The sequence below is a fragment of the Schistosoma haematobium genome, chromosome 1 (assembly GCF_000699445.3).
Source record: "Schistosoma haematobium chromosome 1, whole genome shotgun sequence".
Lineage (NCBI taxonomy): Eukaryota > Metazoa > Platyhelminthes > Trematoda > Strigeidida > Schistosomatidae > Schistosoma > Schistosoma haematobium.
In genome coordinates this window covers 53,435,354-53,453,371 of record NC_067196.1, presented here as the reverse complement: position 1 = coordinate 53,453,371, position 18,018 = coordinate 53,435,354, and the positions used below count along the sequence as shown (strand labels likewise).

General features: G+C 32.5%; 1 protein-coding gene across 1 annotated transcript in view; it reads right to left on the bottom strand.

Moving 5' to 3' along the window:
* TRPM2_1 (Transient receptor putative cation channel sub M member 2) overlaps positions 1-18,018 on the bottom strand; it is a gene marked incomplete at its 5' end in the record, with an annotated part of 100,182 nt that overhangs the window by 46,797 nt on the left and 35,367 nt on the right. The window contains 8 exons of the mRNA XM_035733982.2: positions 25-197; positions 3,330-3,460; positions 3,716-3,816; positions 4,819-5,023; positions 6,275-6,441; positions 8,310-8,481; positions 12,935-13,100; positions 14,565-14,638. Coding sequence (XP_035590190.1) covers positions 25-197; positions 3,330-3,460; positions 3,716-3,816; positions 4,819-5,023; positions 6,275-6,441; positions 8,310-8,481; positions 12,935-13,100; positions 14,565-14,638 — 1,189 coding nt within the window. The remainder of the gene's footprint in view (positions 1-24; positions 198-3,329; positions 3,461-3,715; positions 3,817-4,818; positions 5,024-6,274; positions 6,442-8,309; positions 8,482-12,934; positions 13,101-14,564; positions 14,639-18,018) is intronic.

Genomic DNA, 18,018 nt, shown 5'->3' with positions numbered 1-18,018 from the left:
ACATAAATTAAAGAAGAAACTCACAAGGATTCATTATTAAAGATAAAAGATGATAATCTAATTCACCATGTTCATCTTCACCTTCTGCTTCACAAATACTAAATAAATATGTTTTCTCTAAAATTTCTTGAATCATTAATACAGATAATTCTGGATGTGTAATATGATCCCAATAATATTCCATAGTCTGTTTAATACTACAATGACAAATACATATTGAAATGAAATGCAATTTTATTGGGAGAAATATTGATACACTTAGAAAGTTTTAATGAGAACTAAATGACTTGTGATAATTTTGTGAGAAATATTGTTAATTAGTCTAAGAATCATTAGAATAAATCACTATTGGGTGAAACTATAATTTATGCATGAACTTTGAGCAACTCTAAAAAGATCTTGAGAATGTCCACCTACATACTATGGTTAAATGTGGGTTATAAATCAGCTTTAGGAATTAGAATTAATATTTACAGTTGATATTTAAGGCTAGGGATTAGATTCAGGGTTTTCATCACGAACCGACATCAGCTATAATGCCAAAACTCTATTCAATCAAGTGAATGAACTAATTTCGCTTCAAAATTCAAGACCTGATATGATAAATCTGATTGATTCATCTAGAAATTATAGTTTCACATACTGTAGTGAACAGAACGCATGTGGGGACAATCGGATGTATTCCACACAAAATTACAGGACTTGTTAATTAAATCTAACAATCATAAAGTAAATGTTTCATATGCAAAATGTCCGCCAATTATCTCAAAATGACTCAGACTTCACTGTCCTTGCATTTTCATACAAATTTCATCCTGTTTCCATTCTTTACTGTTCGACCCTCTTGTCTTTCTGCTGCCAGACCTTTTCACGACTAACATCATATACTACTTATGTCAATATAAGTAGCACACACCACAATACTAATGAATAATAATAATGCTCGCTCTATTCAATACCATATGTTTACTCATAGTAAAGAATTATCAGCATAAAATATTTATCATATTGCATCAATATTCATGTTTTGTATTCATGTAAAAAAGTCTACGTATAAAATGTTTTTTTAACAAAGATTAGTTTTAGTTTTATATTCGGCGGTTAAACTTGATCCCTTGACAACCCTTTTTATAACCGAATATATATTTAATGCATGAATTTTATATCAATTGCCTTTCATCTCTCCAAAAAAAACTGAACAAGAGAAAAAAAGTATATTAATCACCATAATGGTATTTCATGAATATTTTATTAAGTAGATATGCGATTGGTTGTAAAAATTGTATAAAGACACGTAGGTACATAAACTTAGTCGTTATAGGTAGTTAAAAAAAAATCTAAAACAGGAAAATTTATGGCAATAAATGCCCATTGGCAACAATAGTGACCTAGAAGTTTCAGTAAGTCTCGGGAAAATATCAAACTTCTGTTCGGGAGTTTTAGTCAAGTGTTTATAAACAATAAACACATACTTTTATGAGAACTTTTCTTTGGATTATACTTCAAGTTTATTAATATAGTGTTGACAGCGAAATTCATCATACTAATTAAATAAATATAAATTTTCTGATAATTATAGCACAAATAGATTGATTCAAAACATTGGAAGACATTATATTCAGATAAATCGGGTGATTTACAAAGATTTTGTTCTGTTTGAAGATTTTTATCAACACTTAACGGCCTTGACTAGGAAACTATCAAAAATATGTGAATTGTGGATCTCTATTGAATACTATTTTATAGGTCTTATATTCGTTGCACAATCTAAAGGTAATGAATTTAACATCATTATATGATCATAAATGAACATTTTTATTTAATTTCAGTACAAAGACTTCTTTGTTGGTATTGACTGGTGTTAATTTGTGGTAAAACCTCGTTAAACAGTAAAATACCTGTCTAATTATGATAGTGCTTTTCAGTAGCATATACATTAATAAACTCTTAGTACTATGTTTATTGCGCTTCAAGAGAGAAGCGAGTTTGTAAAAGGAAGAGAACATTATCTATCTACACGCTCTTCTGAATCATCCTACATTTTCTATCATACTAAATATTGTTTTCAAGATGGGGATTTGTGGAAATAATAGTAATTTTAATAATTGAATACATGAGTCAATCTAAGCTAGATCACCATTCAAAACCTCGAAATATTGAACGGCTGTTTCGTATTAGTATGGGACTATTCAGCAATGCGCACCTACGACACCAAACGCGACACTCGTTCCCGGGATCTCCTGTCTTACGCGTGAACGCTTAACCTCTAGACTATTGAGCCGGCATTCAACGGTGTTAATGTCTAACTTCAATCCACCCATGATCTTGCGCAACCCTTCATTCATTGTATAAGGTAAATACCTGTCTCTACCCGACACGGATTACACTCCATTGGTCACGATCTCTCACTATAATCCCAGGAAATACATTTTAAAACCAATCACTAGTGAACAAATGATTATTATCAGAATGGAGATTTGTGGAGATTGTGGTAATTTTAACAGTTAAATCCATGAGTTAATCTAAATTAGATAACCATTGAAAACCTAAATGTCATTTATTGATTGTTCACTAGACTAAAACATACATTTTGTATTTAAGTGAACTAAAAAATGTTACAGGTTAATTTTGCTAGGTATGTTTTACCTTGCAGATATATTTTTTAAGAACCTTTAGTTCATTTATCAAAAACTCAAATATAACTAATACAGGACAAACCACAAAATGTTGTTTAAACATGACAATTGTAATGTTTTATAATTTTTAAGTTTTGCTATTGATACAACCGATAGATATAACTAATCACTGTTTATGGATTATTTGCTTGGTTATCACAGTGACATTGATAATCTTATTAGTAGAAAGTGAAATTTTCAAATATTGACTTTTTTCTTTTATTATTCAAACTAAATTTGGCTGTTACAAGATTAAGACACAGTTACACAGTAGGATATCATGAAAACAGTGTTCTAGTCACAGTTGTCCTTATGAAACTTGAGACTCATGACAATACATTAAAAAACTAATAATCAAATGTATTGATGATTAACCACTCTTAATAACTTGAATCAGAAAATGTGAATTAAGAAATATAAATATATGAAGATTTCTTTGGAATAAAATAGGTAAATGAAATTTATTATATTACTATGTGATATAACTTGCTTATGTCTCAAAGTTGATTTCATTCATAGCATAACAACTCTCTTTTAAAGTTTTTCTTTAATGACAGTTAGTAACTTAAAAAAACAGACTAGTTTGATGAAATGAAATTTCAAATTACATCTTATTTCTTATGTGTAATGAATTCTTTTGAAAATAAAACATACTTTCCAGGTGATAACTGAAATATTTCCGTTCCAGTTGACCCTTCACTGATTGATTTTTTATATGTAGCTTTAGACCCAAGTTCAGTGTCTTCAATACACTGAGTTATAATATCTGCTAACCTACCTGTTTCCTGTGGAAATAAAACAGTTAAAAAATATATATAATGACTAACAAACCATAAATGTACATTTAAAAATTCATAATCTTAGAAGTACTTTTTAGTGAAAAGTCTTTTAACCGTATAGGAAACCAGAACTATACAAAAAGTCTAAGTTCTTACAAATTCACCAGAAAATATTACCATCAATATTTATTCATAAAATGAATAGTTTATAAAAAAATATTTGGTTTAGATATAGTTTACTTCTTAACATCATTTACTCACTTTGAGAAGTACAACAGGAATCGTATTTTGCATTGTTCCATATATTGCTTTAAGTGTTGATTCATCTCCACCGGAAAGAAATGCACATAATTGGATTGGAGCTATAAAAAAAGAGATTGAATATAATAAAGTAATAGAGTATAAGTGTTTTCATATTATTGATATGATAGGCTGAAATGAATGAATCCATCAATATTAAGTCGGTTAGCTTAATACTTAATTTTTTTGTTTAATCAGCCGGATTCAATTAGGTTAGAGAACAAAAACTATAATGTCATGAAGTACTCGGAAGTTGGTTAGTATATAAATCAGATTTAAAAATAAGTTAATGAATGAAAACTTCAATGGTTTGATCTTTAGTTGAAATATAGATTGCTGAAGGTTTATCTCCGACAAAACTATTGAATCTCTTTAATATAGATGATAAGCCTTGATGATATATACAGACGAAAAAGTATCTGTTGGAATTCTAATAGCCCTGTCAGTCCGTATTTATAATTGGTCAAATTTATATCATTCTAAATCAAACTACGACTATTTGGTAACATTTCCAGTTAACTATATTCTTATGTAACCCCTGAAAATTATTCAACTTATTTATTGATCTGGATCTCAATTGTACTTTGTTTCCATTGATAATATGAAAAGTAGGGAAAATTCATTGATCACACTGGCGAACTAGCCGACCAACCCAATCTGCTTTACAATGACTTTTTCAATTCATTTCATTAAGTGTTAAAGCGATAGTCATTTTACTTAACTAAATTAGATTTGTAAAATAATAAATCAATTTAGATCTGATTGTTTTCAAGTCGTTTGATTGAAATTTACTTCCTCCTAGAAAATCGTTAGTACAGAAAGCAATTTTTTAATCGTCGAACTATCAGATCAATGGTCAAAAGCATTAAAATCTTTATCAATTATACATTTTTCTTAGATTTATAGTAATTTTGCAAAAATATGCGGGTTTATGGTAAAATATAGTGAAAACAGCCCACACTTTTTAATTATATACATATAGTATGGCAAACAGTATAGACGGAATAATTTACTGGAAATTAACTTCATTTTTTTGTTTGTACAAAACAAAAATAAAAAGTTACCTTCTGCCAAGATTTGTGGTGAATCATCTGGAATTAACTTCCACTTTTTGAGGATTAATTCTATTGAAGCTCTAAAGTTATATTCATAATGGGGTATAAGTTGTTTGGCTGTATCTACAAAAATGTATTGAGTGAGATTCGGATCCAAAACAAAATGTTTGTTGTCATCTGCTGCAGTCGAAGAGAATATTACTGAGGAAAATCCCTAAGAAAAAAATACAGATATCGAAATTTTACACAATTACTACTTTAATATGATTCAGTAGTATGATTAGTGCATTTGAAATTTGCCAAATATTGTGTCACCAAAAAATATGTTTGGAACAGAACAAACGTTGATCTGATATGAAGTCATCTGCTTTCATCTATTAACTTTACTGCGGGTACTTTCTGTCATGAGGTTCCATTTAGAAATCTGTTGGTGTTTTTCAAACCATGTCAATAACATTTTGGTCCATATTTATCGATTGTTTGAATCTTCTCATAGATGTTTAGGACTGCAATTAATCAGTCTCTTTTAACATATGTACATCCTGCTGGATCGCCCTAGTACTGCCAGTAAGTTACAAGCATTTAAGCAAATATGGATGGTGTCTGGCAGTGGAATCCAGGACGCCTGTTTAATTCTGTTTGGGAAAAAACACGCGACTTGGATCCCACTACCGACCACCATCTATCTATGTCACTGACTGTTCAAACTAAATCTTATTTAATATGATTATTCTCCAACTTAAATTAAGATATTATGATGGAAAGACAATGTCAATCCAAACGGCTTGATGTATTTCCATGGTACATTTTAAACATTAGAGTAACATACTTATTCAAGCACTTTACGTTAATTTACTGAAAGCTAAAGCGAATAAAAGTAATATTACGAAATACTAGAGATATACGAAAATGGAGTGATATGAACGAACAACAGGTTTTGATACCAGCCTTATAATTAAAAATGAATTTATAATTACCAGAATGGATTAAAAGTAAAAACGATTGATTTTGAGCGCATAGATATGTCGTAGGCCATGTGACGGCGAGTTCTTTCAAGAAATTAGCAATAACGTCTTGTCATTTCTCATATGACAATTTTGAAGCTACTTAAAAATTGTTCCTAAAATCCCCTGTGAATGTATACTTTGTAACAACTTGGCGCGGATTTCAACTCCTTATTCGAGGCCATGATTTCAAATGAAATCTTTTACTCATTTTACTGTTGCCATGTTTCAAAATAGTAAAGGTTTCGATTATCTGTTCTAAGAAATGCCACCATTCTGTCCAATATTCCTTTCTATTTTAGCCGTTTTTGTGTCAAAACATGCATTATCACCAAACTGCTTCATGTATACATTTGACATTTCCACTGTTAATTGTTTTCAGTCTGAACCCAATAAAAACTAGAACCACTATTTGTATTCTTCAATAGAACAACAATATTCCAATTGTATATTTAACTTACGGAATAATCGTCAGGTATAAATATTTTGTTGTCTGATATAAATTTCCAAGGTACTATTCCAATAGCTTCAACTTGACCTTCTCCATAAGCTTGAATAAAATCTTTTACGGCACCACTAGCTATTCCTGATATACCACGTTTGGTTCCATCAGTGATAACCCATGTTTCTGAATAGAATTTGAATGAACATTTGAATACGTTTTTATTTTCCATAGAACACTTAAAATTATTTTTCAGGATGAATGTATACCTAAATAGCAAGGATTAATCTCAACATTGCTTTAATATAGGCTATTCGGCTTCATCGTTTCTCATAGGGAAATCTCACCATCGTAGGAATTACTTACATTAAAATATTAAAATATGTCAATCGTACTTATTGATCTAGGATGATTCGAAACTATAAATTTTTCAGAACCACTAGCTATTGCTGACTGTATTGATACTTATCAATTATAAAAACGTCAAAATTGGGAAACTCGTTTATAAAAATCCGAAATATCACTATTTATTTTAGGTTGAACAGATGTTGTATTCAGATCACAAGTGACAACAAATGTGTTATGAACTCGAAGAAAAATTTCGAGTTATCTTATTCGCTGATGCAGTTTTTGAACTTCCCACTAAGTGAGGTGGTAACTGGGGGTGTATCTTACAACTGTGTGACTGGTCAGCTACAAAGATTTAATTAGTACCAAGAAATGTAATTAAAATTACAATGCATGTCTTCATATATAATCAGTAAGTTATCTTGAAGATAATTGGTGCAAATTAGACTGACCGATTGCAGAATATGTACGTTTATTTGCAATTTCGGTTCTGAAGTTAAAATTGGAACATAAATTCAGTTGCGTCAACCTAAGTCATCTTCTAAAATATGCTTATGGTTCAGTATTTCTTGACGTAGAATTCAGTTGACAAAATAATTAGAGGAACATTCATGGAGCACATACTTCCACAACAAGTTATCAAAATAACCATATACTAAACATGTGATATATTACACAGAAGTATTTCAATAATTAGTGACTGAAGGCTTTGAAGTTTGGAATAGTAACATTTCTGGTTAAGACGTAGTGCTAGAGAAAAATTGATTGTGGAGGAAAAGAATTATTAAGATATAAACTTATATATCCCAAAACTGTTTACAAACGGTAAACTTTCGTTATGAATGTAGAAAAGTTAGTATTCCTGACCGGAATTTCTGCCTAAAAATAGTGAATTTTCAGGTAAATTACGGTTTTAATGTTATTTCTTAACGTTAATTCCTAATTTATGTTTTCCTTTAGTCATTCATGTAAATAAAAAAGTAATGTTTCAAAAGAAGTTAATCAAACATACAGAAAACTGACGTAACATATGATATTAGAAAAGTCAGTAATGAAGCTGACGCTAATATATGACATCCGATGATGAACATAGTATACTGAATATTCCCTGAATTTTTTATGGTAAACTACGAACTGCACAGCATCATATTTACATCAAGACCTGAGGTTTTGTATTCTCATTCGAAGAAAATTCAATCTGTTTTATGAGACATGTCTTTTGTTCAATAGATTGATCAGTCTGTCACCTGATATCAGTTCATTGGAAAACTCTGGACAATATTATCATAATTTAACTTGGTTTCCACAATGTCAGTTATTAAATATCTTTATAAGAGTCATATTTCTAAGTTAAGTAAATGAAACCAAACCATTATACTTTAATGGTTTACTATGGAAACATTATATGGATATAATATGATCCTATATACGGAGTTTATTTTGAGATTCTACAAAATAGCTATTCTTTTAAGATAGGTTGAAGTTGATGAACACCAATGAAATAAACTGAATCTCCTTTTTCTTCTTTGATTTTTTCTGTTTACATTCGATTAGTGATGTGAATAAAATGAAATAAGCTTTAAGTTATCTACAACATGTTTATTATTCACTGGATTTCATTTTTATTTTGCTTTAAAAGAAAAGTAACGTAGTAAGCTGAATATCCTTAGAAAGAATATTTTAAATACAATCATTTCATTTCTTACTTGTGGATTCACTAGCTTTCCAAATTAATCGTCGTATTTTTTCACGAATAACTTTAGAATCAGTATAATCTCCATAGAAGCTCAATACTAATTGTGGACGTGATAAATTCCAAATCTTAGTAAAAATTTGCATCATAAGTTCTGGATTTGTTTGGTCGGAAACTCGGATGAACTATTTACGGAAAATATTTTTAAAAAATAATGAAATAGATGAATTTAGTTAAATATTCAACAGATTTTATTAATTCTCAATAATTTGTTCAATATGATTATTCGAATAAATCACGTTTAAGATCATAAACCGATTGATGTTAGACCATCGTTGGAAACCTGGTAGCACTGGACAGCCGTTTCGTCCTATCTCGGGACTCCTTAGAAGTGTGCATCCACGATCCCGCCTCGCGGGATTCGGTCTGAGGGCCTTCAGCCTTGCGCGCGAACGCTTAACCTATTGGGCCACTGAGCCGGCATCCGTTGGTGTTAGTGTCTAACATCAACCAATCTACGAAATCGCGCACTGCTGAGGAGTCTTAAAATAGGACGAAACGGCTGTCTAGTGCTTCCAGGTTTCCAACGGTGGTCTAACACTAATCGGTTCATGATCTCAATCAAAAACTTAATAACCTCCACAACCCCTATACTGATAAATCTTGTTTACATGAGTATAACAGTTGAATTACCGAAATCATTATTTCTTATTCTTTGAGAGAAATATTTCAATAATCAATAAATAAGATTTTAATAAATGTTATATGAAAATAATTAAATTTCAATCGAAAATAATTTCTTTTTTGTATTATAGGCAAAAAGAGGAAAAAATTGAGTTATATCAGCACTGTGATGTGATATGGGTTCCATTTTATTTACGTACTAATTGGATATGAGTATTTTGTTATGATATTTTAATTACACACTTCACAAAGCCTTTACATCTCCTTCAATACTTATGACATTGGTCATAATTGATCTCAGTGATTACCCTGTGAAAATGTAGTGAATGAAGACTTATTGGGGATTATCAACATAACATTTAATGCATTATTACAGAGTACTTTAACGAAATATGAAAACCATACGTTAAATACATTCGCAAATCTCCCTTCAGTTTTCCTTCACATGCTCCGTGATTTTTTCAGTTCTGTTCTTATTAAAATTGCTCTCTGTTTACATTCCTGTCCTCTTTAATCCAACCTTCTCAATCATTCACTGACAGACATTCCATTTCTAATTGGTGCTACACGCTACTTATATCAGTCAACATAAGTAGCATCTAAGTAGAAAACTTAAAAATTTAACATAATATTGGAATGAAGCGTAACCTGGTGTCTTATCATTCGACAACCAAAAACAAGAGGAACAGATAACTTTGCTTTCTTTTAGCCCATTGCATTTGATATACATCCATCTCAGTGATGAAGAAGGTGAACTTGTAAAATAGTGGTGATAATTTTCTTACAAAGAAAAAGTTGCATCACTAGAATTATCGGGATTTCAATGTTATGTCTAAGAAAATATTTCTTTGGTTGGTAATAGCAATATGAACCATCCATACTTCGAGCTAAACTGGTATTTTATTTGATAAAAATATATGGTGCCATTAAGTAAAACACACGATTTTTATTTGATGACTTCTGGCTTGGACTAACGATAGAAACCAGTGTCTTTTGTAAGCTCAGAGTAGACATAATTTTAAAATATCATAGAATTCTGTATACAGCAAAATATACTTGTCAACACTAAAGAGAGTATGTTAATAGATATAGTTTGTCGCCTTTAATTGGAACTTGTATATCAGAGATCAAACACAGCTACTTAATTTTTAAAGCAATAATGAGGTAACAGGTAACCTTCTAGTTAGCGGTTCTTATGATAAGCAGATCACTACTGACTAGTTCCGAAATTTGCATTTACGATAAGTGAAATTCCACTAACCATTAGTTCTAGAGAAATTATATGAATGCATCTGTCATGGTACGTCAGAAGGATGTATTTAGATTAAAATAACGATTTTTACGTTGTTTGAAAAAAAATTATAAAACTATGTCAAACAGACAATAATAATAAACTTTATACACATAATATCTAATTTTGTAACCGAGAGTTTGGTAGAATATTCTTCATTTAATGTAAATGAAAGATCAGGAACAGTTAACTTTTACCATCAAACTACTGATTTATGTGTCTTATGCATGTTTCGACATTTCTCCGGACTAGGTACAGTACGTTTCCGATCCGACGTTCTATGACATCTGGTTCTATTTTCCTATTACCTTGCTGATTGATACAGAAACGAAAAATTGCTCTCCCTTTCGATCAATTACAGTTGCTGTTTCAGCCACAACAGCAGCGTTTTAAGAAGAATCAGTTGGAATTTATAGACAAATTACATACACGGCAGCTGAATCATCCATGCTTTACAGATGAGACGGGAGTTAATGAACTAATTTCTAAATTGCGTACAGAGCTGGAAAATGATTGGAGAATGTATGAATGTGTCAATGAAAGCCTCTATGTATCCTTGACAGGCAGTAATTTAAGCAAAGAAGTAGCAGTCATTTATGATCCGCCCAGTGGTCCAGAAACGTCCCTTTTAGAGACATACTCTGTAGTAGGTTCGAATCCCTTTGTTCCCGAAACACAATGTTCAAATACTGACTTGTCCAGCTCACAGAAGAACGATTTCTTGTTAAACGCACATGAAATTGTTGCAGTACCCACTCACGAAGAAACAGAAAATGAATCAAGCAGCATAATGAAGACAGTTGCATCAAACGGAGCTCATCATTCTACGACAAAAGTATCTGATGAATGTACTTATCGCAGTTCACTAGTTGTTTTACCAAATATGCGTTATCTTAACGACTCACATGTTCTTGATCAAACTTCGTACAAAAATGAGAAAAATATGTCAGATGTGTCAAATGATGATCAAGAACCTAATAAAATCTCGATAGATGCTGATTATCAATGAAGTTTTCAAGAAATTTGATGAAAGTGTTTCAGAAGAATTAAACCTTAATGACCTCATATCAAGTGTCGTTGATCCTCACCATCTAGTCAGTTCTAGTGAACTCTCTATTCAATGCGGGAAATATGTTTTAAATAGAGTCACACTAACTGTAACTCGTGAATATGAGGACCCAACATGATTTCGTGGGGGAGAAAAAAGTCAGAAAATTTAAAGATGGATCTCAACTTGTGTCTTCAAAAAAATGAAGGGGAGGTGATATGATAGAAAGAAAAGTCAATTTCCGATTGATTTACTCACTATGAGTTTTGTTCAATATCACTTCCATTTTGATTCAATGTAATGATTACTCAATGTAGTATTTGTTTTGTTTTCTCGTATTATATTTTATTCTGTATAATATGCGATATTCTTGTATTCCATTAACATGAACTATGCTCAGTATGTGAATTAATATAACTCTAAGTATTTTTCATATGTGATTTCATCTTAACTATTAATCAAAATGGATGTAAAATCAATATATAAATGAGTGTATTTCTGACTAGGATCGTCGTCGTGTTTTGAGGGTTAATAAATATTCACTTATACCAGTCTTGTTTTTTTTTCTCTCGCGTCGTGGGAATTGCAGACGTCCCTCGTTACGAGTATAAGTGATAACTGTTTCCGACACAACAATCAGCGACGAACAGATATGACAAGTAGCATCCAAATCACAAGACATATCAGATTGTCTGCACGTTAAGGCTGCGTGAAATCTAAATATTTCGAAGAATCATTATGCTAGTGAAATATTTCTCTTTCGGTAAATCCATCACCATTTTAGCAAAGTCAATGTTCATCAGGTTTTCATTGTACATACAGAAAAAAACCTATCAAGAAGTTACTGCTTTCAAATAGTGAAATGATTTTTAGGTTTATTTCACGTAACTGAATTCGATCTAAAGTTTAGTATTTTTATCAATCGTTTTAACTCAAAAAGTAATTAAATTACATCATAATTTTACTAAATAATATTGATGATTGATGACCGATAATTATGTTTAAACATATTCCTCCCATGAAGTTTGACACTGTTACTTGCGATCCAGAATAATCAAATATGGATAGTGGCTAGCAGTAAAATCCAGGACACGCATTTCGTTCTAATTGAGACTCGTCAGCTGGATGTACCTGCATCTCAGAGTTGGTGTTCACTCTGGGAATCGGTCCCAGTACTGTTTACTTCAAACTCCATCGCGTTATCCACATAGCTACTGATAGCCACTGGTATGTGCAATAGAGTGAAGTTTTAAATACACTTGATGTTGTTTAATTGTATCTTCCTATTGTTATTCAGGACTGCAAATGATCAGCTTAGCAGTATCGATGCAGTTCGCACACAATTCACATATGCCAATAAGAGTCTGATCAATTGTATTAATAAACATCAATGGAAAGATTCAAGTAAACAACATCAAGTGGATCCAAAATAGTCTTTAAAGATGTTGACTTAACTGTTCAATGAATATAGATATTTTTAGCTATTCATTGAAACGTCACCGACTAATCAGAAACATCAAATTAAAACAATAAATTCATCAAAGTTTACAATGACCAAAAATTTTTTCTACGGATTATTTATACAAATAAGTAAAGTAAAATAAATTCTTCTTACATTTGGAGAATATGCGCCTGTAGGTAATTCAATATCACCGAATGTTTTTGTTGGTAATTCATAATATTTCATTTTACCAGTTTTTAATGCTTTAAGAAATTGAGGATTTTTTGTCATTTCATGATGTTCAGTTAATGGTGTATTACATAAACATAATTCAGGATAACTATTAAAGTAAATAATAATAATTAGAAAATATTAAATATTACACTGGTTTACTTTCTTTTAATGAACCAACTATGATAAACAAAATATGAATATTAATTAACGCTAACTAGTGATCAGTAAACATAATTAGAACATTTTTCAAGAAGATTATAGAGTGATTAAATTTTTAGAGTGTAACAGAGTATTTATGTGTAACTCCCTAAACTACTTTGATTCTTTTAAGTTCTCCTTATGTATACAAGTGTAGATTCATATACTTATAAATGAGAAACGGTCTACTTGTGCCTTTATTTAAATTTCAGTAGTAAGTGTAATAGTAATAGTAGTGTATTAAAGCAGGTGTAGGCTTTAAATAGTGTTTTGACGTTCTCAAAATTGACATACCATGGAATCATTTTTTTAAAGTAATGTTCTGATTAGAGCTGAGGTTCAGGTATGAGCTAATAATATCGATTTAATACTTCAAAAATAAGTAAACTGAGAAACTTGTAAAGTGAAAATTCGTAGAGAAGACAAAACCAAAATTAGTGTGATTTTACGGAATTATTGACTACTGTTGTGAAATGCTATAACAAGTTTTACGTTGCCAAACAGACTTCTTTATTCAAATTAAACAAAATTGTTTGTACGGGAATAGGACTTTATATCATCCTATACTATTTGATCCGGTAAGGCGTATTTTTAACTCAAGGAAATCCCTAAGCAGACAAACCATGACGGTTCTGTTTTAAAGGTGATTTATTTTTACCCCTTCTCAATTCATCACAAAAATGTTTTTAGGTCATACAATGTATTGCTGTGTCATGTACTGGTTTACTTGCATTACTTTATATAAAACTATAACCCATCATCAACTGCTTCAAAGGTTAAATTAATATTCGCTGCCTTGGAACATTTGCAGAAGTAAACATTATCGTACTTTACATTAGTAGGTAGTCTAAAATATTTTATTACGAAGCAAACAGTATTCAAGTGAGCAAAGGAATTCATTAACATGGGCATGCAACTAAAGAAACCTGGATACTAGTCTACGATTGGATGTGAACTAATCAGTTTTCTTCTCGTCTGTAGAGCTGATGCAATTTAGTCGATCAATAGGAAAACGTGTAAAACAACAAAGTTATTTGATCACTTCAGTTTAACATCAGCTGAAGAGAACTTTTGATTTTTATTTCATCCTTAATATGTTTCATTAATATACTTTCTGCTTATGCTTTAATAAATCAAAATATTTCATGATTATGTGAAAATACTTTATTTGAATTTACACCCACAGGCTTTTTTATTTTGATCATTATTAAATAAATTTATAGATGCCTATGTGACGTCTGTTTCAACAATAGTAATCAGACGTTGGAATAGTCTATCGTTGTTTACATATTAATAAATTGGCAGTGACGCCAGTTAGAATTTGAAACAACACAAAGACATATGTGTATTTAACAGGTTTTGATAAACTCACGAAGGATTTTTTGACGGATTTACACAAACAGGGGTCTTGATATTCAACGGAATCCATGTCAATGATAAGTTCTTCTGGGGAACAGTTAAAAAGAAAGGAAAAAATACATATTTTTTTAATGTACACGATCATATACAACTACTTATGAATCATTCTAAATTTATTACTAACCACAATTGTTTAGCGTTAGATGGAATAGTTTAAATATTTCCAATCAAAAAGGATAACGTAATTACTGTTCTTATACAAGGATTTAAGAATACAGATAATATAATTTGTTTTATTAAACGCTAATTCGACTGAACTCAAGTATAATGAAAAGGGTCATGTAATTTGTTAAAGATTTTCGTATAGTTACAACTAGTCAGTAACGATTTTTTTTAAATCAAAGAATAATTATAATCCGAATACGTCAAGTTTGCTTTTATCTTTTCATTGACATGTATGTGAATGATTCCGTGATTTGTCTTTTATACTTACAACGATTATCTATAATCGAAAACAAAGAATATTTCAGCAAATAATTGTTTTTAGTAACTTCGTCATTAAATTCTACAGTTATAAGTCCACAATAAATTTTATTAATGTTAAAATAAGGCATGCTAGGGAATTAAACTTGTTGAACATAGTGACCTTTTACATCAGTTATGGTATAAATTGTTAAGGTCACTTACGAAAGGTCAGAATGATTTTACTTGGTATTGTTTACTTGAATCTTCCCATTGATGTTTAGGACTACAATTGATCAGTTTCTTATTGGCATATGTGAATCCTGTGCGGATTGCATCGATATTGCCGTAATTCACAAGAATTATAAGCAAAGGTGGATAGTGGCTAGCAGTGGACGAAATAGGATGAAACGCGCTTCCTGGATTCCACTGCTAGCCACTATCCATCTTTGTCAAAATGATTTGTTGTAGTGCATCAAGTTACAACCAATATAGTAATAATAAAATGAATCGTGTGAATAAAATGCATAGTAGAAGAATTTTGTCTCATTACTTACTAACTTACGCCTGTTACTCCTCGTGAGGGAGCATAGGCCGCTCACCAGCATTCTCCATCCAACCCTGTCCCAAGCAATCCTTTCCAGCTCCTTCCAGTTGTAATCCATCCTTTTCATATCTGCTTCTATTTCCCGACGTAATGTGTTCTTTGGCCTTCCTCTTTTCCGCTTCCCTTCAGGATTCCAAGTTAGGCCTTGTTTCGTGATGCAGTTTGATGATTTGCGTAATGTATGTCCTATCCATTCCCATCGTCTTTTCCTAATTTCCTATTCAGCTGGAATGTGGTTTGTTCTCTCCCACAGTAGACTGTTGCTGATGGTATACGACCAATGGATGTTGAGTATGTTGCGTAGACAACTATTGATAAATACTTGTACCTTCTTGATGGTGGTTGTAGTAGTTCTCGAAGATTCAGCTCCGTATAGTAGAACTGACTGTGTTGACGTTGGTATTGAAGATTGTGACTTTGATATTGGTTGGAAGTTGTTTTGAGTTCCATATGTTCTTCAATTGTAGGAATGCGGCCCTTGCTTTGCCAATCCTCGCCTTTACGTCTGCATCTGAACCTCCATGTCTATCGACGATGCTTCGCAGGTATGTGAAGGATTCTACATCTTCCAGAGTTTCGCCATCAAGGGTGATTGGATTGCTGTTCTCCGCTTTGAATTTGAGGACCTTGGTTTTCCCTTTGTGTATGCTGAGGCCTACTGATGCAGAGACTGCTGCTACATTGGCTGTCTTTATCTGAATCTGTTCACGTGTACGTGATAGGAGGGCTAGGTCATCTGCGAAGTCCAGATCGTCTAATTGGTTCTGAGCTGTCCATTGTATTCCGTGTTTTCCTTCAGATGTCGAGGTCTTCATAATCCAGTCGACCACCAGAAGAAAGAGGAATGGAGAGAGTAAACAGCCTTGTCTGACTCCGGTCCTTACTTGGGATGCATCTGTCAGCTGTCCTCCATGCACTACTTTGCACTGTAGTCCGTCGTATGAGTTCCGGATAATATTGACAATCTTCTCGGGAACTCCGTAGTGTCGAAGAAGTTTCCATAACGCTCTCCTATCTACACTGTCAAATGCCTTTTCATAATCAATGAAGTTGATGTATAGTGACGAGTTCCACTCAACTGATTGTTCGACGATGATCCGTAGTGTTGCAATTTGGTCTGTGCACGACCGATCCTTACGGAATCCAGCTTGTTGATCTCGAAGTTGGGCATCTACTGCATCCTTCATCCGGTTCAGCAACACTCTGTTGAAGACCTTCCCTGGTATTGACAGTAGTGTAATGCCTCTGTAGTTTTCACATTTGCTCAGATTTCCTTTCTTTGGAATCTTGATGAGGTGTCCTTCTTTCCAGTCCATTGGCACTTGTTCCTCCTCCCAAATCTTTTTGAATAGAGGGTAAAGCATGTTTGTAGTTAATTCGATGTCTGACTCCAGTGCTTCAGCTGGTATGTTGTCGGGTCCTGCTGCTTTCCCGTTCTTGATTTGTCTGACGGCCATTCTGACTTCTTCCGTCGTTGGTGGGTTGACGTCTATAGGAAGATCTGTGTGTGCTGCTTCGATGTTCGGTGGATTCATTGGAGCCGGCCTATTCAGGAGTTCCTCGAAGTATTCTACCCATCTGTTCCGCTGTTGTTGAATTTCAGTGATTGGCTTGCCTTCTTTGTCCTTGACCGGTCTCTCTGGTTTACTGTATTTCCTTGCTAGTTTCTTCGTTGTATCGTAAAGTTCTTTCATATTTCCTTCTCTAGCAGCCTTTTCCGCCGTCGTTGCTAATTCTTCCACGTATTTCTTCTTGTCGGTTCTAATGCCCCTCTTCACTTGTTTGTTTGCTTCTATGTACTCAGCTTGTGCTTGGACTTTCTCTGCTCGTGTTCGGCTGTTGTTAACTGCCACCTTCTTGTTCTTCCTTTCTTTGATCTTGTCTAGTGTTTCTATAGAGATCCACTCTTTATGATGGTGTTTATTTAGGCCCAGAACCTCTTGACACGTTGAAGTTAATGCTTCTTTGATGTCTTTCCAGTTGTCTTCCATAGTAGTTTCTTCTTCCTTCAGTAGATCTTGTAAGGCTTGGTACCTGTTGTTGAAAGCTATTTTGAATTGGTTAATTTTGTTAGTATCTCGAAGGAAGGCTGTATTGAACCTTTGTAATGCTGTTTCTCCAGTTGTCCAGTAATTCTTTAGCTCCAGTTTCATCTTGGCAACAACCAGGTGGTAACCTGAAGCTATGTCAGCTCCTCTCCTGGTTCTCACATCTTCCATTGTCGTTCTGAATTTGTTTTTTATGCAAATATGATCTATCTGGTTCTCTGTGGTGTGGTCCGGTGAGTTTCATGTAGCCTTGTGTATACGTTTGTGTGGAAATATTGTGGCGCCTATAACCAATTTGTTGAATGCACACAGAATTGCAAATCTTTCCTCATTTTTGTTTCTCTCTCCCA